Source organism: Tetrao urogallus, assembly GCF_951394365.1.
Source record: "Tetrao urogallus genome assembly, chromosome: 15".
Taxonomy (NCBI): Eukaryota; Metazoa; Chordata; class Aves; order Galliformes; family Phasianidae; genus Tetrao; species Tetrao urogallus.
Genome location: NC_136828.1, coordinates 9,795,814 through 9,818,701, shown reverse-complemented (window position 1 = coordinate 9,818,701; position 22,888 = coordinate 9,795,814). Strand labels below are relative to the sequence as shown.

At 50.0% G+C, this 22,888-nt stretch overlaps 2 protein-coding genes across 2 annotated transcripts in view; both read right to left on the bottom strand.

Annotated features, from left to right (window-relative positions):
* Window positions 1–5,131: 5,131 nt before the first annotated feature.
* B9D1 (B9 domain containing 1) lies at window positions 5,132–6,970 on the bottom strand (the record flags this gene model as incomplete). Its single annotated transcript, XM_079542979.1, has 7 exons — window positions 5,132–5,277; window positions 5,439–5,506; window positions 5,826–5,888; window positions 6,286–6,382; window positions 6,450–6,561; window positions 6,634–6,702; window positions 6,848–6,970. 7 exons carry the CDS (start codon window positions 6,968–6,970, stop codon window positions 5,132–5,134), a joined length of 678 nt encoding a protein of 225 aa, XP_079399105.1.
* A 4,550-nt stretch (window positions 6,971–11,520) lies between these two features.
* CACNA1H (calcium voltage-gated channel subunit alpha1 H) overlaps window positions 11,521–22,888 on the bottom strand; it is a gene marked incomplete at both ends in the record, with an annotated part of 200,899 nt that continues 189,531 nt past the window's right edge. Inside the window, 5 exons of the mRNA XM_079542685.1 lie at window positions 11,521–12,630; window positions 13,220–13,398; window positions 15,767–15,950; window positions 20,835–21,173; window positions 21,787–21,908. Coding sequence (XP_079398811.1) covers window positions 11,521–12,630; window positions 13,220–13,398; window positions 15,767–15,950; window positions 20,835–21,173; window positions 21,787–21,908 — 1,934 coding nt within the window. The remainder of the gene's footprint in view (window positions 12,631–13,219; window positions 13,399–15,766; window positions 15,951–20,834; window positions 21,174–21,786; window positions 21,909–22,888) is intronic.

The window sequence follows — 22,888 nt, the reverse complement described above, 5'->3', positions numbered from 1 at the left end:
AAGTGGCTGGATTAAAGCAGTAGTAGAGGTGGAGTTTGTTTTCTCAGTGGGGTCTCTGGTTTTCTGTAAGGGCTTTTTAGGTGGGGAATGGAAGTCAGGGGGGTAGCCAAGCTGAAGGGAACCAGTTTTGACTTGGTGTAATGGTGTATTACCCGGGAGACCTTGGACTGGCTGGTATTGTGTTGGGTGGTGGTGTTTTATTTTTTATTTTTTTATTTTTTTTTAAATATATCTTCATCAGCAAGTCTAGCACTAAATGTAGTGATATTCTCTGAGGTGAATTTGGATACTTAAATATCTTGACCTGAATAGAGGTATAAAAATAGAAGCCTGCTGCATCTAGATGCTTCTGCTAATCTTCCTGCTGAAGGACAAGAGACCAAAACATTTGCAGCCAGTAGGGAAAATCTCCTGTTTTCACTGTGCTGTTGCAGCATGGCCTTTGTCCTGGCTTCAGTGGCCAAAAGATGCTTTCTAATGTCTGTGCTCCAAAGATGGCTGGGTACTGGAAATGTACCACAAACCTTGAGTACAAGGGATGCTCTGCAGCCATCCTGCAAGGCTCTGCTGCTTGGTGCTATCTGCCCGTGCTGATGGGGAAATGGGAAAGGGCTGGAAGGAGGGAGTCCTGACATGATGTTGCCAGACCCAGGTGGGCCATCCTGGGACTGCTTGGTGCTGGGCTGAAATGCTGCCAGTGATAGGGCTGCGCAGAGTTGGAGCTGAAACTCTTGACTTTCAATCTGTTGTGTACCTCAGGAGGCTCCTGTTCTGTAACCAGCACTGCTGCAGGGAAGCACTTGTCAGCTTGAATCTGTCTGCAAGGCACTCATTTTCAGATGGAGATAATTTCTAGCTGCTGTTGCAAAACAGCCTCAGCAACCTGAGGACCAAAGCAGCTGGCACCACAGCATGGAGCAGTTCTCCGTGGGAGCATGACTCAGGTGTCCTTCATACAGTGCTATTAGCTAACTGTTGTTAGAGATCTCTAACATCCTCCTCAGAACTGCCACGAGAGGGCAGGAGCTGATGCTGCTGTTTCTGGTTTTGGTAGAGCTGCAAATGCATTTCTGTCAGGTTTTCAAGTCAGTGTTCAGACCACATCCTTTGCTGCTTCCTTCCAGGGCAGCTTCCACCTCGGTGCCAGGAAAGCTCTCCCACAGCACGAGGACAGTTGGTCCTGAGCCCTTTCCCCAGGGGGTTTGTTTCCAGGTGAAGTTTGATTTGTTCCCTGCTCTGCGTGGAGCAGCAAGAACCTCCATAACCTCCATCCTCACTGTTGTTTTTGGTGTTGTCTGCCTGGCCAGAATGCTGGGGGGAGGAACTGGGATCTGCATATTCACTAGAAATCCCTCACATGCACTGTCATTGCTGTGTTAGATTCCAACAGCTGCTGCACTAGCACTCACATCCCCACCACCTGCAGGGTAGCTGAACACAAGTTCCAAATAAGCAGGAAAAACTCTTTATGTGGAATTAAGAGGTTAATGGCCAATTTCACTGTCTGGGAGAGATTTAAGTGGAACAAAGCAGAGGCTGCAGTGCCAGCTGCCAGCTTTGTACCACCATCTGTGTTACAAGCACTGGGAACTTCAGCCCAGGGTTGGAGAAGGGAGAATGATTAAGCAGTAAATGATGAGGGTGGGAACAGCTGCCTGGAGCATGGAGCAAAGGAAATTACTTCAAGCCTCCACTGTAACAACTTTTTTTTTTTTTTTTCCCCTGGGTTTTGGCTGTTCTCAAATAATGGGTTCTTTAACCTTTCATATATTAACAGCAACTGCAGTGAACACTTACAGACCATAAATCCCTACCTTCTTAATGTCAGCCACAGCATCGTGTCTCTGTTCTTTTGTCATGAGAGCAGAGAATCTCCCCAGTGTGAAACAGCTGCAAACCCTCTGCCATGGCTGAGGAGCAGAGACTTAAAACTGAGACAGTTGTCCGGAAAATCATAAAGGCAGCAGCAAGCCTGTCTCTGGGAGAACATGTTTATTAGATAGATCAACAGTCACCTTTCTGAAGAAACAGATGGCATTGAACTCAGGAAGCTGTTATTGAAAACATCACCCCCACACGTGCCATTGCATAAGGAGCAGACTGTCAGACTGAAGAGTTCCTACAGCAAAGCATCCATGCACCGAGCATGTTTTAAGACCTTTCAACCAGGTATCACTTCAGATGGTGGCATAGTGTGAAGCTGTATGCAGGTAAACTCACTGCAGCCTTCTGGGCGTGGAGTCTGCATTTCATCTGCTTTGAACTGTATTTTTTCCATGAGCAGAATCTCTGTTGTGCAGTTGTGCTCTGATTGGAGCAGGGGCAGGTAACTGTGCTCCAGGGAAAAGAGAGATTTAAGCAATGGTAGCTGGTGATCTCTGTGTGTTCCAGGTCTTTCACACACAGCTATTCCTCCTGCTACTGTCGATAACTGCTTCCAAAATACTTCTACAAAGGAAACAAAAATTCCTCACATCTCTTCTGAGCCAGCAGGAAATACTTACTAATATTGATTCCAGTGTGACTCAGCTGAGAGATCACAACAGTTGCCAAAACAACTGGTTCTACACTTCTAGTAAAGGGATCCACCAACAAAAACAAGCCAGAATAAAAACAAAGAGATGAAAGAGATCTGTAAGGCCATTTGGAGAAGTACTTCTCGATATTGTAAAGATGCAAACACAATAAAATCCCAGTGCTCATGTTATCATTTCAGAAATTATCTTTATTTGGTGACAGCACAGTGTGAAATAACCACATCTAACTTGGCTGCTTTACTTGGCATTTGTTCTGGAGGCTCTTTGTTCCTACAGTTTCGAGGTCCTGGTAGTTCACTTACAGGGTGGTATCACTGTACGCCCTTCTCACAGTTACCTCCTGATACATGCACTCAAAACACGAGGTTACATGTCCACATGTAAATATGAAGATGACTAGGCAATTAGTCATTTTACCACAGCATGTACTTCTGTGCTGTTCTTATAGGTACAATTGATACCTTGGATGATTCAGGACTTAGAAACATCCATGCTGGCACAAACAAAAACAAACCCTAGGCAGCTGAAAGACAGAAACAAAAGCATTTAGACAGTGGGGTTTGTTCAGCCCACAGGAAGAGCACTAACAGTAGCTCATAGGAGGATTCGGTGAAAGGCTGTGGTAAGATATCAGAAAAGAAGCTGTTCAGACTGAGGAGCAGCTTTGTGTCCTCACACTGAAGGCATTTGAGAATAGTTTCAGAGCTCCTGTCACGCACTGTAATGCTATAATGTGATGGAAAGTACAGCAATAACAGCTAAGTAGCAAAGCCTTAGGCTTCAGCAAGTGAGAACAAACCCAAATACAGCAGAACAGGATGCAGAAACCACAAAAAAGCTGCTTACCATTGGAAGGTAGGCTGCAATCTCCAGCAAGACAGCTTTGTTTCCACTGCCAACCCTTAAATGTGGTGTGTGAAGGGGTGGATCCTGGCTCCACCCCTTCCAGCCACTCAGATGCATTGCACACACCTGAGCTCCCCTGGGTTGGCCCTGCCTTCCCACCAGGTGCTCAATCACTGCTTCAGGCCCTGACTGACATTTCTTCTACACGCACCAGTAACAAATAACATGGTTTGGGTCATTCATTTGGGTTATGCAGTGAGAAAACCTAGTTACAGCAAACACGACCATTAACTGTGTAAACAAACACCTTCCTCACACTCTATTCTCTCTTCTTTGAATCCATACTGTCACAACAGTGTGTCACCTGAATGATTATTTTGGCAGAAGGCTGTTGCAGCTTAGAACCTTGGTTAGTGTGAAACACCAAGATCTGGTGGCCCAGAGGGACCGTCTTAAGCAAATGTGGTGTTTTCTGCTACTCCTGACTGTCCTGTACAGCACAGTGCCTCTGGTAACCAGTGTGACTTGGAGCTAAATACAGCGCACATGATTGGTTGGCTGAGACTGCAACTTCATTTCAAATCCTTCTCCAAGGTTTATCTTTTTAATCAATATCTGCACATGAAATTCTGTTTGTTCTATCAGAGGTTAAAAGCATGCAGCAGGCATATATTTAACACCACGTTCTTTAACACTTGTAAAATAAGCTGTCTTCCCCCCTCCCCCCCCCCCCCCCCCCCCGCAGCTTGATGCAGAAATAGAACTTAGAAATGAAAGAGTCGTCATCTTGTTCTGAAGTATAAAAACCCACTAACAATGTGGAAGGGTTGGTTTCTAGTGCACAACTATTTTACTTTATTTAGTTGCACCAGCTCAGTACTACATGGGATTACAAAGATACCTGCTGCGGCTTTTGCAGACAGAAGCGCGTGGCACACAGAAAAGCGCGTGTCTCGCTGCAACATTTCCATACTGCCTTCTTCTTTGGAAAACATCCTAATTTCAATGACTTCCCACTTCTACCACAGCATTATTAGTAAAAACAACTGGGATTGCACTGATGTTTTCAACAAAGGAAAATTATACAACCACAAACCTTCCTATTCTTGAAATACAAAAAGATAGTAAAAAAGGCTGTTACAAAAATACTTGGCAGGTCTTCTTTTGAGACAGTCCAATATTATGCATAAAAATGCTTGTACAGTCAATGGGTGCACAGAGGTGTACAGTCAATGGGTGCACAGAGGTGAGGCTAAGCAGGATTATCGCAGTAGAAAGATAATAAATGAAAAATGCTCACCAATGTTGTAGGCTTGCAAGAGGAGCAATCTCCAGAAAGATCCTTCCTCAGTGGCAGTCAGCACTTAAATGGGATCTAGAAGAGGTGGAGCCAGGCTCCACCCCTTCTGGTAGCACAGGAGAATTGCCTTCACCTGTGCTCTGCAGCTCATGGCTTGCCTCAGGTGGTCAATCAGAGGTTCAGACCTGATCAACAGTTCCCATACAATGCTAAACAGATCTGACAGCATTAATTTATATGTTCTCAACCTGTATCCTTCTGAAAGAATAATATTCTACATAATTACTCCAAAGCCTTATGGGTTAGTGTTTTGTTTTTAGAATGAAGGTCAGGTAAAATGTTCTCAATTGAGTCAGATGCTCATTTTCCATTTGAAGGAAAAAGAAAACCAAAACGAATCCCCGGTGCTTAACTTCTGTGTGTACCTTTGACCATCTCACTTCTGAGTTCAGTACTTATGAATCCTTTCTGTAGCAGGCACCAGGCAGGGGTTCTGCATGTCGCTTGGGCTCACATCATAGCCCAGCTTCTTCATATCTTTAGTCACGACGTTGAAGGAAATGGTGACAAAGCCTTGAGATCGTACCCTCGTTACTAGAAGAAAGAAGACATGAATAATGCTGGTTCGCAGCAAATTTTGAGTCATTGCTGAACTCAGTAACAGGGCAGGTCTGCTTTTCCAGGAGGAGAAGCAGATGGCCAAGCTGTGGCGTGCTGTCATGCAAGGGTTAGAGCAGGAGCTCCTGCAGAATTACCTTCTCTTCCTTCTCCCCGTGCTACCACTTTTGGATCAGTAAATTCTGGACGTCTCCCCGTGAACCAACTTGGAGAAGAGAACAGCAAGTAAATAATTGGACACAGTTGGTAAAAGAATTCAGGTAGCAGACTGCTGTCCTTTTTATTCAAACCAACAATTTTGAAATGTGAGGATGAAAACCCAACAAGTTAGACAGGCATTTAAGAAAATGCTTCAAAAAACCCAGACACCTGAAAATGTGACTTTACCTCCATAGCTCAAAACTGTCTGGTTATGAATGAAAGAATACACACACACTCATCAGTGAGCAGCTGGGCAGATGCTTGTGAATAAAACCATGAACTTCTTTAAAAATAAGCTTAAATGATAAATCTTAAATGATTACCTTGTAAACTTCTGCAGCTTGGATGTGGACTCCGGAACAAACATAGCAATGGTTCTTTTATGCCTAAAACAATTCAGACACATCAGAGCACTGAACAAAGAAAAAAAAATACTTGTATCAAAAGTGTTTGCTTGCATAGGAAGCGCATAACTGAGTCAGTTTCAAGGGGTGAGAATGAAAGCTTAGCGTGTGCTGAGAGTAATGGGGGGAGAGCTAACGTACTGCTCTTCATCTGTGGGCTGACTTCGGGCAGTTCTAACTTAAGGAGTACCAAAATCCTAAAGGATTGCCAAAAACTATTGGATAACATGGGACTACTGCTAGAAATTCCACGTCCCTTCTGCCAAACAAACAAGACACGATAAGCAGATCCAGAGATGCTTTTGTCTCTGAAATGACTCGGTACCTTGGAAATTCATCTCTATTTCAGCCCTGAAAGACGACGGGGCTGTCACCTCACCTTCCCGGCGTGAAGGGAATGTGAACGGCTCCATAACCTCTGACCACATCATTTCCGAAGAAATCAGGTCCATAGACGCTCACTACAATCTGCGGCCCTGCAAAAGACGTGGCTGTGAGAGAGGCTCCCTGCACGCAGGCTGGCTCCCACCCCGCAGCACCCACAGCCGGACGGGTTGGTGCTCTTGAAGGTGATGTCGATGGGGAAGTTCCAGACGAAGGTGGTGGGTGCGACGTCACTCTTGGAGGTGATCTGGGAGATGCCCTCCTCCAGGCCCTGCGGGGAGAAAGCGGCGTGAGCCCGGCCCTGCGCTGCGCGTGCTGCCGTGGGCACAGAACGGGGTCTCACCGCCGCCGGAACCCAGTCCTGGCCGTAGACGAAGCAGAACTTGCAGTAGAGGTCGTCGAACCCGGGGAACTGCAGGAGAGAGGCTGCGTTAGCGGGGCCGGGCCCGGCCCGCCGTCACGGACGGGAGCTGAGCCGGGGCCGCGCTACGGGGCCGAGCCGCCGGGCTGGGCCGCGCTGCTCACCGCTCCGAGTCCCGCCCCGCCCCGCCGCTCACCTGCCCGCTCTCGATCTGCCCGTTGACGGCCACCATGAAGACGCTGGGGCCGCCGGCGGCCGCCATGTTGCCGGGGGCCGTTGCCGTGGGGACGGACGGAGCGGCGGAAGGGACAAACTTCATCGGGGCGCGGCGCTCCGCGGAACGGCGGGGCGGGGTCTCGGAAACCTCCCGAACTCGGGCGGCTCTTTCTAAGCCGTTCCTGCCGCTCAGGCGCAGGGAAACGGCCGCTAGGTGCTGCTGCTGGGCAAGGAGCCGAGCCTGGGCTGTCCGTGGGAAGGAGCGCTTCGGGTCGGGGGTTTCTGGGGCTCCCACGCGGTCTGGTGTCACCCCGCGGGGTCACAGAGCTGCTTCGTCCCCACGGTTTCCAGCATTATTCGTTCCCACGGACGCGTTCTGTGCCGACGTTCAGTCAGATTTTTCAGGTTGTATTCGAGATTTCAACGCCCAGCAAACAACAGCCGGGCAGCAGGAATGGATCCAGGCGGAGGGACGGGAGGGGACGGCCGCAATGTTATCCTTTCCCTTCCGTCCCTCAGGAAGGTTTTAAAGAAAGTCGTATATTTCATCCGAAAATTGTCAGGGGGAAAAATAAAACCGCTCCCGATCAGCCATCCGTTGCTGCAAAGCGAAGCCATTTAATTAACACTCCTTTTGTGGCTGTTTGTTTTGGCTGCCGGCTACCTGGGCTGCAGCTCAGAGCAACCAGGAATGGTTACCGATATCCCCCTGGAGCAGAAAAGAGCAGCAGAAAGCCAAAGCAGAAATGCCGGCCTTTGCTGTTCCGCGCCCACCCCTCGTTATGGTGGGTAATTGATGGGATTGGGGTCCGGCTCTGACAGCAGCTGCAGAGCATTGCTATGAGATGCACGGTTTTCTATTCAGAATTAATTTGTATTGGAACGTGTTTCCATTTGTGAGACCCTTTTTTTTTTCTTTCTTTTTTTTTCTTTTTTGATTAATGAGGAAAATTAATTAGGGCCTCCATCTGAGCCATGGAATAAATTAGCATGCCAACAGGGATGGGGAGAGGGTGAGGAGGAGGACTGAGGAGCTGCGTTCCAGGTTTGATCAGGGCTGGAGGAACAGGAAGAGTGAGCAGCTCTGGGGAGTGGGAGAAGCTTCGGTCTGGTGGGATGCAGCAAAATCCCAAATGAAAACCCTGCCAAGAAGAAGCGATAGACCCAGCCATTAAAACACAGCCCTGGATTTAAAGCTTAATTGCAAAGGTTTAATGGATAAAGTCAGTTTGATTATTCAACCTAAGGAGGATTGTACAAACATCAAATAGTTATTAGTATCTGTGCCACCTGCGTGATCTCGCAGCACTGATTGATTAAGGGCTGTCTGTAATTGCATGGGGATGGTTCGTATCTGTGCTGCTCTCATGCTTTTATTCTCTCCTCAGCTTGGCTGTTTCAGGTCGATGCCATCCGAGATTCAGCCTCAAGGTCCTCGCTTGCTGCCTTCCCCGAGGTGCCTGCAGGCTGCACTTTGGCCAAATGGTAATTAAAAATGCAGAAGAGCGATCGATCCATTTAAATAGTAACAATTCACATTCATCTGGTGCTTTTCACTTCCAATCTTCAGCAACACCACCCTTGCAGGCAGCCTGGTGGAAACGGCTCAGTGCTGTAGAGGTTCAGTGAGCAGGAAGAGCAACACTGAGCTCTGCTCTGTTGGTTATGGCCACATCTGTTGCTGAGGCTGCAGCTTGGGGATGTCTTTTCCCCCTCATAGGAACTGCTGCAGTTCTGGTGCTGCCCCTGCTCCAAGCACTCTCCTCGTGCCATCCTGCTGCAGGAGCTGAGTTCATCCATGCACTCGAGAGGGGAATCAAATGCTTCCCACAGCCAGAAATGAGGTCTGTGGTTGGCCAGAGCCACCAGTGGGGTGCTTCAGCATGGGGATGCCCCAGTGGGATTCCAGCAAACCTCTCTTTCTGGCTGCCTCTGTGCCTGCTCAGCTCCCAGCCATCACAGCACGCTGAGGCAAGTGGTTCCCATACTCACAACTGTGTCCTTCCAGATATTTCATCCCTTTGAGAAAAGGAGAGCCAGGAAGACATGGTCAGGTTCCCATTGTAGGGGGGATGCTGGGGATGCAGCATCCCTGAGCACGGGTTGGAGGAGCTGCACTCAGCACACAGGTGATTCCCAGATCATCCCAACACCAACACTTCCAGGCTACCCACATGGACAGGGGGAGCCATAGAGCAAGCCCAGAGCTTCACCCTGCTGCTGATTTGGCCTCATTATTATTAATTACCTTGAAAAGCACATGTTGGCCAATCAGCAGATGTTCCAGCCTCAACCTGGCTTTTATTCCTCAGCAGGAACCCCCTGGTCAGCAGCAGCAGGCAGCAGATGGCTGCTCTCTGTTGGAGATGGGTTTGTATGCAGCTCACTGCCCACTGCAGAGCCTCAACTGGAAATCACAGAGCAGAGCAGCGCTTTGTGGGACAGACCTCCATCCATTGCCAGGCTCCCATCAACCTGGGTCCCCCCCCGGGGCTTTGGAGAGTGATGGCAGCACCACGGGACACACAGCACCGCTCTGCTCAGCTCAGGGCTCAGTCCGCATCCCCTCCTCTCCTCAAAAGGACACAACCACTGCCCCCAAAGCGCTGTTAGGAATTACCTTGATGGTGCTTTTCCAGAATCCCCCGTTAAACCAATAGGAAGGAAGAACTGCAGTCATCCCCCCTGGCTGCTGGTTGCACAGAGCCGCGCGGGGCCCCGGGCTGCTCACAAAGTCAGGCCAGGCTTCCAGTTTATACAGTTTAATACATGTGAAACGAGATACATTTCCTTTTGAGTAATGAATGCATAAATAACAGAAGATATACGTGGATGCATAAATATGAGGCGGCATGGAATGAACCAAACGAAAACGGTTGCTTTAATTCTTTCTGTTGGTTGGTTGGTTGGTTTTTTTCCCTTGTGTCTTTTTGCTGCTGGTGCGCAGTGCTGGGGCCGACCGACACGTGATGTCAGTGCTCTGTGGTGAAGCTGTCCTGAGCAGAGGGCCTGGCTGAGGAGCAGGGAAGAGGCAGGGAATGGAGGCTAAGAACGGAAAATCAACCCCAGAACTAAACATGTGTATATTAAAAAGTATTAAAATGGTGTTGACTTGAACTCGAGAGGCTTTGGAACGTGGCAGAGGAACCACGTCCGTGTGGGTGTGGGTTCAGGTTGGATATTAGGAACAATTCCTCCTCTGGAATAGCGGCGATGGGTCAGTGCCATGGAGGCGCTCAGAACCGCGGGGAGGTGGCACTGAGGGACGTGGTTTGGTGTCACGCTGGGGTTGGGGATGTGAGAGGCCTTTCCCAGCCTCACCGGTGCTGATTACAACTGTGAACAGAAGGGGTTAGGGCCAGCACTGTGATCTCACAGCATTCCACCAGGAGGAGAACAGATCCCACTGCTCACACGGCCCACCACCACCAGCAGCTCTTTGCGCCTCGACACGCTGTACCAACCACTCGCTTTGAACTGCAGGAAACAAAATACATTTCTTAAATAATTTACTATTTATTTTTGTCTTTTTTTTTTAATCTCTTCCAATTGAACTTTTGCCTTTTTTTTTAGCGTGTGATGCAGGACACCTTGTTTGTGCACGGTGCTTCGGATTATTGCAGCGCTTAACCTGAATATCTGTTAAAAGAAGGAGGGAAAAAAAAAATAAAACAAGCGAAAGGACCATTGTACAGACGAGAAGAATGAATAACTTATTATTGCACTGGCTACAATTCAGTAGTGATTTGGTTTCTTTCCGTTGTTAGGACACAACCTCTAAAGTACAAAAGAAAAATGAAAGGGGTGGCGAAAGGAGGAGCTGTGGGCTGATGGTGAGGGAAAACGAGGGGGAAGGAGAGCAAAGGAGGAGCAGAAACATTTGGGAAACGAACGGCTGTAATAATCAGTTCCACATAAAACCCAAGGAAACACCACCCGGCCGCGGAGTCACACGTAATGCAAAAAACAGTATTGTTTCTCTATAAAAATATGTGCATTATGAAGAAGAAGAAGAGTTTTTGTGGGTACTTTTTTTTGTCTTTTTTTTCTTTTTTTTTGCCTTGTTTTGTATCTCACAAATACATTATTTCTATTTATATAACTGCTGATATACAGACAACGTACAGCTCCCATCTCCGGGGCGCTCTCACGGCGTGTGACATCTCTAAAAGTGCCTTTTAAAAAGTTGAGCATCTTTTTAAAAACAAAACGAAACAAACAGACAAAAAAAAAAAAAAAAAGAACAACAACAAAAAAACCCCACAACGAAGTGACCAAGAGAGCCCTCAGCCCCCATCCGCCACCACCCGGATCAATGTGACCGAGGGCGCACAGGACCGAGAGCCGCCCCCCGCCTCCTCCACTTTGCCCTTTAGAAAAGCCCCATCTGAACCCCCGCCCCGAAACCCGGCACCGTTTCATCCGTTTGTTTGGTTTCTTCTTAAATAATAATAATAATAATAATAATAATAATTTTTTTTTTTTTTAATGTTTTCATTTTTTTTTTTTGCAAACCTCCACAGCGTTTAAGAAGAAGGGACTGCAAGAAAGGGAAAAACCAGAGCGTGGCCACGCGGCCGCGCATTCCCTTCTGTGTCCAACCCCACGTCGGTGTCAAGCCCTTGAGACCCCCCACACCCCCATCCCAGACAGCTATACGGGCTCGTCGATGTCTTCTTCTGTCGCAACAGTCACCAAGTCCTGCATCCGGACGGGGCTCTTGGCCACGCTGAGCAGCTCTTTGCTTTTCTCGGCGTTGCTCCGTTGAGTTTTTAAGGGCTCCGGCTTTCTCAGTTCGCAGTCCGGTGTGGATCGCCCACTGTCCAGCAGATCCGAGAGGCTGCTCAGGGAGCCGCCGCCATCCGACTGCTCGAAGGAGAAGCCGGGGATGGCGAGGTGCTGGGCACGGCGCTCCGCTTTGCAGCCCGGCTCCCCTGGCTGCGCCTCCGCCGGCTCCAGGGCCTCTCGGTACGCCGGGAACTCGCAGGACGGGGTCCTGCGGCGCAGCATGCTGTTCTCGGAGGGTTTGGTGCGCGAGGCCGCCCCGCCGTCATCCTCCATGGGAGGATCTATAGAAATGCAGGGCGGGCTCATCTTCTTCTTCCTCCGGGCTCCATGGATGTACTCAGACTCCGGTTGGATGTGGGCGGGGGAGCGCGGCTTTTCCTCGGCGCGCTCCTCGAAGCCGCAGTCCCCATCGCGGACGGAGGGGCAGATCTCGATGGAGTGCCGCCTTTGGTCATCCGCCCAGCTGGGCTTGGTGAGGAAGCCCTTCGTATCGATGCTGTAAAACTTCTTCAAGTCCCTCTCCTTGCTGCTGCCTGCTGCCAGGCTGCTTGTGCTGCAATTCTTCAAGGGCACCGGCGATGCGGCCGGCGAGACGAACGGCGATGTGGAGCAGCTCCCGGCCTCCGAGTGCTCCCCCCAGTCTTTGGCTGAGCTGTTGATGTGGCGAACCTCCTCGTCAGCCAGGTCGGAGGGCTCCAGGAGGCAGCCCTGGGGCCTTGGGGGGCTCTCGGTGGGACTGGGGACCCCATGCTGGCTGCAGGAGTGTTTCCGAGTCAGCGATGGGTGCCGGTGTGGGGAGGTTGGTGGGGAGCGTGGAGGGGAGCATGGCAGGGAGGAGGCTGCGAGGTGGAGAGGGCTGGGGGTGAGGGTGTGCTGAGGGTGCTTTGGTGATGGTGGCATCTCTCCATGCTCTGCTTGCACGTTGTCCTTAGGGTCTGGAGGGTGTCCGTCCACTGAGTCTGTCCAAACGGCCTCCTGGAATCAGAGAATCGTGAAAGCTGGAAAAAATCTCTAAGATCACCAAGTTCAACCCCAACCCAGCCCCACCGTGACAGCAAATCACATCCCTCGGTGCCACATCACTGTAGTTCTTTAACACCTCCACAGGAACAGTGACTGCACCACCTCCCTGGGCAGCCTGTGCTGAAGCATCACCGCTCTTTCAGAGAAGTTGTTCTTTCTGATAGTAAACCTGAAGCTGCACTGGAAAAGGAGGAGAGATGGAGATGAGGAGAGCCTGGGGGTCTGCTGGGTGGCACTGCATGTGGCAGAGAAGTTGGTGGGTGCATGCATCCCTCACTGTGCTGTTGTGCCAGCTCCCACCAGACCATGGCTGTACAGGAGAACATTGTGCAACCAGCCCATGGCAGGAGATGGAGCTAGATGGGTGTTGAGGTCCATTCCAACCCAACTATTCCATGGTTCTGTGATTTTATGTCAACAGAACCGGAAACATTTTGTTCTAAAAAGAGGAATGCTGCTGTCAGCTCCAAGAAAACTGGAAAAGAAGAGAAACAGCAAGGTGACTTCAGGGGTTTCCCTCTCTTGGCTCTTGGCCTCTTACCTGCCGGCACAGCAGCTTGTTGAGAGCAGGAGACCGGGGGACGACGTGCGGGGGAAGGACCTTCCAGCGGTGCCAGCCCTCGCGGCCGGGGGAGCGCACAGCCACATGGAGGGACTCGGGGGGGACCCTCAGGGAGGAGCACGTCCCCACGGGCTGCGAGCGGATGGAGGTGATGGACCCTGGGACACAGAGAGGGGACGGTCACTGCTGCTGCAGTGGCGCCTGTAGGCTCCAGCATCTGCGTTACACGTGGCCCTGCCCTCTCCAGGATATTGCCCACTATAAACTCGATGCTCATAGCTTCTGTTTTCTGTTTCAGGAAACAGAAACCTTCTCTTGCAACACCCTGCCCTGGCCTTCCCAGGAGGGGACAATACTGACATGCACAGGACAGAATTCCCATTTGCTACCATTCATACAGTCCCACCGCTGCCTGACACGAGGCAGAACGTGGCTGGCTCCCATTCATGGCACAGAGGCTGCTCCCTGAGCTCAATACCAGGCAGGGACTGCCCTCCTCCTGAAGAAGGCTCCCAACTCCCCAGCTGCGCCTAAAGGCAATCCCACCTCCCCATCCCCTTCATAGTGCTGCTTTACTGCGGTTCTACTTTGTTTGAAAGATCTTTGTTTTTTTATTTTTTATTTTTTTTGGCTGCAGGATTTATAGTCCTCATTAGCTTGAAACCCAGCATCTGTTCCTGCGCTGCCGCTCCATGTTAAAAACACAGCTATCCATCACTTCAAGAGATCTCGCCCAGAGGTCAGGGAACTTGAACCTGTGACAAAAGCCATCCAGTTTGCAATTGCATTTCAGAAAGAGGTTTGTTGTTGGGAAGAAAGAAAACGTATTGTTTAATCACTTTTCTTTTGGAGCTTTTCTCCACAACAGCACGGAAGCAGCAGAGCAGTGGGCTTCCCACCCCCCAACCCGCCCCACTTCTCCCTCTTTTGTTTTTGGGCTCTCCTATGGGCAGAGTTTCACTCTTGAGTTGTGCTATTCATGCACTAACCCAGGCTTCACAAAACGTTTTTTATGATGCAGAAAAATGTTGCCATAAAACCTTTTACAAATACAGCCATAAAATCAAAACCCTACACTTTCTTTCCCGTCCTTCGTTGGAATTTCCTTCTGTTGGAAACTTTCCATCTAGCTCTTATACAGAAAACAAATAAAAAAAAACCCTCTAGATAGCACAGTCGGGAGCACTGAAGGAATCCAAACTCTTCTGTATTTGTACACTTTTCTCCTGTTCTTCCAATAAATCAGCAAACTGCTTGTATGACCACAACAGCCCAAGACTGCTCATCTCACAGCATCTTCAGTGTGCTGGCGCTAAGATATGGGCAGAACAGCAGACATTCTTAACTAACAGGGAAAAGCCCATGACAAAATTAATGCTAATGGGAATCCGTGTGTGCTCAGTTTTACAACTCATGTACCTTACAGGACTATGACTTCAGTAAGAGAGAAAATAAGCACCCATCATAGCCATCGTTTGAGTGTTCCTGGAGAGAAACTGGGGAAGGATGAAGAGTCCTTGGTCAGCTCTACCCACCCCTGCCCACATCACAGCAGTCCTACACTGGCATAAATCCTGATTTACACCCACCACAGAGATGAAAAGCATCCCCAGCCGTCCGGCCATGAAACTCAACCTTGTTTTCTTTGCTCAGAGAATTTGCAGGTGAAATAATACTAGCACATACTGAGCAGAGAACATTACCTGGTATCCAGGCTGCTTGAGCAAATAGAGTTAATTCACCCCAGGAAATCAGAGCAGACCTTGCCAGTCCCATCAGGGTCTGTAAACCCACTGCTCTTCTGTCCAAGCAGCACGTGCATTTCCAAATGTTGCACTAAAGGAAACCAGGCTGGTGAGTGCCTGGGAGCCACTCAAGCAGCACATGTGCTTTTAGGGAGGCAGATAGTTTCTTCCTTATTGATTTCCCCTTCAAACCAACTCACCAACAAAGGAGACAGAATGGGGAAATGTATTTGGATGCAGTTAGGTAAATGTATGCTCCCAGGCTCTGCACAGCTTGCGATTCCCTGGCTGCAGGGCCTCTGCCCAAGATTCACTGTAAGGCTGTGGAGGCACTGGAGGGTGCTTTCTAATCTTTATGCTCCCAAAGAAACTCCTCCATCTATGAACTCAACGTACCGTGCGAAAAGGAGCTGCTCTGAGACTGAAACAAGAGCTGTAAGGAGCTCTTCAGGAAGCACTGCCGACACTAGCTTTCATTCCTGCTGATTTTATTGATTCGTATCCCTGATGTCAGGGCTGATCACTCGAGATGAAATGTGCAGTTAATATCCTTTTCCTCGGCTAGCAGCCCGTCCTCCACGCCTCTCCCATCGCCTGGCAGCCCCACTTCTCCCCAGATGTCCCCACACGGGGATGTGACAGAAACACAAAGCTGCAGTCCTGCAGTGGTGTCAGGACAACCAAAGCAACACCCAACCCATACGCAGCTCCGGGGGCACCTTCCCCATCCAACCACCATGCATCTGCCCCATGGCTTTGGCTGGAGCCACGCGGATGGTACCTCGCTGTGACTTGCAGGGATACGTCTCCATCTCCACCTCGTGGAGGGGAAAGGGAGCTTTGGCTGGCATCACAGGCCGGAACATGTAGCTGTCATTGGGCAAGGAGTGCATGCGTGAAACGGAGATCTTGCGGACCGTCAGCAGGTTCTGGGAATCCTGAGGCTGCGGGCTGGCCATGCCTCCCTGCAAAGCAAGAGAGAGAGAGGGGTCTGTCAGCATCTGGGTGGGTTTATGGCTTTTTTTTTGCTTTAAAACCTCGTGCAGATGTTCTTCTTGGCACCTCATAGAGAACCTGCAGCCCTGGTGACTGCAATGGCAGCACAGCTGAGTACGGAGTTCAGACTCTGGCTCGAATGAAACAAGGCACCAATGAGCCACTGCTCTGCTGGCAGTGCCAGGCTCCACGTGCTTCTGGAAATCCATACATGATCTCCTCAAACACACACAGACAGAGGCAAACATTGAAACGTACACCCACAGTTAACATCACTGCAAACCCTGTGGCCTTTCCCCTGTGACATTTGGGCACTGCTGACCCCAGAGGAGGCAGCTGCAGGGCATCCCAGGGCATCACACGTGTGGGTGCAGAGCTGGATTCAGGGAAGGGATTTCTGTGTTTGGCCTCAAGCAGGGCTCCTCAACACATCCCCCTCACAATTCACCCTGTTATCTAAAGTACAGTGAATCCCTCTGGTTTTCCTTTAATGTCAGTCTCCCGGTGACTGACTGAAAACATTTTCCCAGCTGCATGTCTTAAATTAAATGTATTTTGCTTTGCTCCTCTGGGCTGTTTTCCCTCTGTGCAAGCAAAACCTGTGCCTGAGATCCCCCACTGGATAATTTGGAGTTCACCAAAGATCTGGTTAAATCTGTTTGATTTTCCATACATTCCTCATGAATTTCTGTCCTCAGATCCCAAAAGAGATGCATTCGGAGACAAATTACTCCATGCTTTTGCCCTCTTGAAGTTGGCTGAGGAGCTGGGGGTCCAACACTGGCTATTACAGATGGGGGGCATCTGGAGCATCCCTCTGGGCTCAGTTAGAGCACAGTGTGGTGGCTGTGCCAGCTGGCCCTTGGCCATCACAGCTAACAAGCTCCCAGCTAACGAGCTCTGGCTTCACAACAGGGACTGAATGGTGGCCATTGAAATCCTGGTGCCACATGGAGAACAAAAGTCCTCGTCCCATTGTTTTACTGCAGCAGAAGGATTGGGGCATTTCCCTAGGAAATCTCAGTTCATCTCTAAGGGATCTCACCTATCTGTTTTCTCTGGCTGGGACAAAAGGACAGACATCCCCTCTGACATAAACAACTGCAGTTTTAAAAGTTTTCGGCTATTGAGCCCCAATTGAGGGATTTGGGTAAATTCCAAGTGGCTCTGAGCCACTGTCAGAAGTCCTGTAACTATTAAACGTGTGCAGAGAGTTTGTTGGCTCACACCTGGTGAGCTGCTCTTGACAGCTGGAAAGGTCTGGAGCTGCCCCACCACCACTGCTCCTCCTCCTTGCTGGGAAATGCCTGCTGTGCTTGGGAGCTGCATCCACAGCAATCAGCATAGCTCCTTCCCAGCCTGTGAAGCAGTGAGGGAGGACTGCAGCACATGATGGAGAGGTGCAAGGCAGCAGCCCACTCGCTGCGAGACCCCCCTCAGACCAGCAGAAATGCAATAAATGGACCCAGGAGGGCCTTGAAGATGCAGCTTGGTGTTAAGCGTTTTTAGTCAGTGAGCACTGCTCCCTCCTCTTTTGTCTGGGGATCAGAATGCTGTTGGAGCTCTGATTTTGCTCTGGTGCAGAGGGAACTCAAGAAAACACAATCCCGCTAATCTCTCTGCAGGACATGACCTTTGCTGAGTGATGGAACGCCCAGAAGGTCCTCTGGAAGCAAAGGCAACCAGTGGGATGCTCTGCACTGGGGAACACCATCAATTCTCAGAGGCTTGCAGCCTGCAAGCTGTGGGCAAAATTCCCAGAGGAAGGGAATTCCTGATCCCAGGGCTGTGCATCTCCAGCACTGCTCCAGCTGTTGGGCCCTTGCATGGGATGACTCTGGCAGAACCTGGGCTGCGCTGTCAGGTAACAAACTCTCCCCTCTGCCAGCAGAAAGCCACAGCCCCAATGCAGCTGCATTTACAAAGTCACAGTTATCAGCTGTCCCTGGAAGATGCCTTTACAATGATCCTCCTTTGGGGTCCCACAGCTTTCAGACGGCTCCATGAAAGGGACTTCTTTGAGGATTATTCCTTCATATCACTCACTGCCTGTCTTGAGCAGGGATAACCTGCTTGGTGGTCTTCAAGAGCTTATTGTGAACCCAGAAATTGCCTGGGAATACTGTGAGATGCTTGCCACCAGGCGGTGCTTTGACAGTCACGTGAAGGAGGAAAATGGGCCAAGCCTGAAGCAAATTAATTCTGGGTGATCACTGCAAGTTTCCTGATGGCAGTGGATGTGCTCCCCACTGCTGCATGCACAGCTCCACAGCAGTGCTACACTGCTTCTCCTCTTCCAGGCCCATTTGTGCTGAGTGACTGCAGCCCACTGATTTAGGATATCCAAGAGGGAGGATGAGTGAGGGAGGAGGCAGAGAGATGTTTACTAATGAGCCTGCTCTGTCTTGCTGCTCAGCAGTGACAGAGTGCCAGGGCTGATGACATGCAGCAGCATGGCATGCTGTGCTGTCTTGCAAATGGGATGGCACAGGCAGAAGTGGGGCAGCTGCTCCTCTGCTTCCCATTCCCTAATGAGACTCCTCTGGCTGTCTGGGGCTGATGGTACAGACCACCCCACTCTGAGGCTCCTAACAGGATCTGCTCACCCAGTGCCAAGCCAAAGTCAACCCCAGTGTTGAAGGAAGAAGCCTGAAAGCAGAGTGAAGGAAGCCGCCTGCTGTCAGCACACAGCTCAAAACTCAGCCCTCACTGTGCCTGGCTCAGCTCCCCTTGGACACCCAAGGCTGCCTGCATGTCCTCGTGCACAGGCCTGCAGCATGGCGTATCCATGCAGAATCCTTACATGATGGGAGCTGGGTGCCACTCTGTGGGGCTACAGCTGTTCTAGGGAACAGTGACCTCCCCAGAGCATCCCCCGACACCACAGCTCTGGTGCTTGCTGAAAGCCTCACAGATTAACATGCTGATCTGCTCATGCCTTGCTGGTTCTTCAATACTATACCAGAAACAAGGTCTTATAGACACAGTAAGGTAACCAAAGCGGTCCAGTTCTCTCCACAAAGCAAGAAAAGACTCTGCCAGCTTCCAGCTCTCAATGCACTGCTTGAAGACAGACAGCTGACACATCACATAGCACAGCACATAGAATGATAAAATCACTGAGGTTGGAAAAGACTTCCCAGATCCCCACTGTGCCCACTGACCACATCCCTCAGTGCCACATCTCCACGGTTTTAGAGCACCTCCAGGCACAGTGAGCCCACCACTCGCCAGCCAGCAGTGCCACAGCATCACCACTACTTTGGAGAAGAAACTGTTCCTAATATCCAACCTAAGCCTCTCCCGGCACGATGTAAGGCCATTACCTCTCATCCTATCGCTAGCTACTGGGAGGAGAGGCTGACCGCCATCCCCCTGCCCAGCTCTCTTGCACATGCAAAGGCAGAACTAAGAAGGATTGAGGATGGGACAAGCGCTGCGGCCGCCAAGCAACAGGTGGGGGACATCTCAGACAGCCCTGCCAGCTGCACAGCACCAAAGCACAACGCCACAACGCAGAACAACTGCACGGAGCCATTCACCTCAGCCTCGCGGCCTCGGGGGTGGTGGGAAGGTGTCAGGACATGGTGGGAAACAGAGCAGAAGGACGGGATTTCCATCATGGGAGTCTCAGCCCCCTCCAGCGTGTCTGGGATGGCTACAGACACGTTCTCACAGCTCAGCGCCTCCTTCAAATTAGGGAGATAAAAAGCGTCAGTAGCAGAGCACGGCCGTCCCAGTGCTCCAACACGTCTGCCCCACGGTGTTTTGCCCTACTTGCTCAGAGCAGGAAGGAAGAGAAAAGGAAATGTGGGCTGCACAAGTGGAAGGACATGGCAGAGCACCTTTTGACACCTCCCTGTGAGCCTGCACGAAGGGACGTGCACTGTCTTTCCCTGCTGAGAAAGGCAACGCAGGTGTTGGTTGTGTGTTTTCCTGCAGGAATCTCTATTAGCAACTACATTTATGTAGTGAATTCCCCATTGCTATGTAACTAAGTTCCTTCTTACTCGACTTAATAGAGTCTGATGGATTTTACAAAAATCTAATTTAATGTAATTTAATCTCACATCCCCCATTGATTTTGCAGCAGATTTATTTGCGATCATGGTGACAAAGCAATTCTGTTTTCACTCTTAATCATACGCTGCTGACATTGGATGAGACAATCATCTCACAGCCCCTCCTTTATTCCTCCTGACTTCTGATTGCCTCATTTTTCCAGAGAACTAGAAGAACTGGGGGGCAGATATTATCTGGGAGATCAGCCCCAAAGCTTCAGCTTCTTGGTGGGGACATGACAGCACCCAGGGTCCAAGCTGGCCATGCCTTAGGCAGAGCAAGAGCTTCAATTTGCTTGAGGCTTCTCTGGAAATACCAGAATGGCACTAGAAAGAACCTGAGCAGCATTTCTGTGTCTGTGTGAAGGGAATTTCTGCCATCCCTCTCACAGGTGTCAGAGCCAGAGCACCAGGACTTTATGAGATTGCTCCTTGGTGCTGCTGCTTGAGCTGAAACAACAAGGACCTGGAGGAACAGGACAGGGACGTGGGACACTGTGCTTCTAAACTAAAAAATCACCTTTCAACTCTCCCTTAGAACAACATCCAGGACAGTGTTAGCCCTGGAGAACGTCACAAGTTGCCTTCCACCTCGGGGAAACCTCCCGAGATGGTTCGAGGTGCGGGATGCAGACTCCACCTCTGCCATAAGGCAAACTGCCTTTCTCCCATGCTGCCAGGGCTCTGTGTCACTGGGACCAGACTGCCCAATAGCAGGCATCACGAACTGGCAGGAACCATGCCCTCCCTACCCGAGCACAAGAAGAGCAGACACCTCAAGCAAACCATTACCAGGGCTTGGTGCTTCGCCTGCACTGCTGGCTCGGACTTCATGGCCTCCTGGCTTCTGCAGGGTGCTCTGCTCTCCAGGGCCACTGCACCTCCTCTGCTGCCACTGGTGGCTGACGTGCTTGCTCCTCGGGACATCTCCAGCTCGATCTCAGCATCCATCTCAGCATCCTCCTTGGCCTCCTTGTTGCTCTCCTCCAAGTGCTTCATCAGCACAGCCACCACCACATTGACCAGGACGAACTGTGCGATGAGGACGAAGGTGACGAAGTAGACAGGAGAAATAACAGGCAGGTAGCTGAGGCAGTGCTTGTCTTCCCGGGTGCATTCCCGGAGAGTGTCCTGCAACAGAGGGAACAGGGGAGGGATTCATAAACTCTGGGGCTCCAAATTACAGAGAGAATAGTTTAATGTCAAAAATGATCAAAGGTAATTTTCAACCTTCATATACTGTAACATATCCCAGGCATAAAGGCTTGTGGGTACAACCCAAACAAACAGAAGAAAATATAGACTTCATCTACAAAGAGGAGGATGGTGTTATTTCCCAAGAGATCCGGACATGGAGTCTGTGGTTACTTCTCTGAGCCACAACAACTGGCACAATTTGGTTGAGGATGCCCCATCCCTGGAGGCATTCAAGGCCAGGCTGGATGTGGCTCTGGGCAGCCTGGTCTGGTGGCTGGCGACCCTGCACATAGCAGGGGGTTGGAACTGGATGACCATTGTGGTCCTTTTCAACCCGGGCCATTCTACGATTCAGTTTTCCTAAAGAATACTACATATGTTAAGAATATGAAGTTTCAGGCTGAGCAAGACGTGGGTAATATTACGCTTTGAAAACACACTTGACTTTTAAGGAAACTGCTTTTGTTTTCAGACAAGAGGGGCCTACATTTGCCAGAAAACTGCAGCTCCATATCTGTAAAAAAGAAGGAGGAGAGATTGCACACACCTTCATGATACCGTTCCAGTTGTCCCCCGTGGACACCCTGAAGAGGGTGAGGAAGGCCATCCCGAAGTTGGTGAACGTCGCGTGCCGGCTCAGCCCTTCGCAAGGATTCTCTTCACTGCAGTCTGCAGGAGGATGAGGGGGGAGCACATCAGTGAAGGGCTGTTTGCCAATGCTCATTCAGAGCTGCCCCCTGTGCCCCTTTTGCTGGGTGTCTCAACAGACACTGCCCCTCACAATCTGCTTTGTCTGTTATTCTCCTGATTACATTTTCCACCTTGATTATTTGTGCAGTGCCTACCTGTGGTAAGATTTATTTCTATGCAATAAAATCAACTAATTTTACTTTTTTTTTTCTTTTTCCCCGACAGATAATACACTAATGAATGCAAATTGAACACACAAAATATCCCTCTTTCCATAAAACATGAGCTCATTATGTTTTCCTGATGAAAGGCAGCAATGGTTCTTGCATGGGAGTTTTGCCATTAGGCATTTTAGGGCTTGCCTTGTCCCTGCCATGTGCAGGGCTACCTGGGGGCTGGCACTGGCAAGGCTGTGCCTGGAAACACAGAAAGGATTCAGCTCAGCAGAAGGTGCCTCCGCAAATAAGACTCTTTTCCCCTTTGTGGCTGAATAAATACATATCCATGTATCCAGACAAGTAATATAAAATGCACAGTATTTCATTTGAGGTGGACACAGAACCTGTGGAGACTGAAAAATAATTTGTCTTGGGTTGAAAGAAATATTCTGCTTTCAGGCATCTGTAATCTGAGCACAGGGCTGAACTCATAAAGGGGATTAATGACAGCCATAAAATCACCACGGAGGATGGGCCCTACTGATGCTATCTGGGATGTAAGCATTGGGAGGGCAGACACGTCTGCTTTGCACTACACGTTTACAGGCACTCCCTGCCTTGCTCTGCTTGCCCAGCTCAGCCAGGTTTATGCTCTTCCCTCTGCCTCTGCCTGACTTTGGAGAGGTGGACACGAGCACCTTGAGCTGGAGGAAGAAATGACGCTGGACCTGCAGGAACCAGTGGATGCTTCCTGATTTACGCAGACAGAAGAAAGTGATGCTGAGAAGAACAATGGATGGA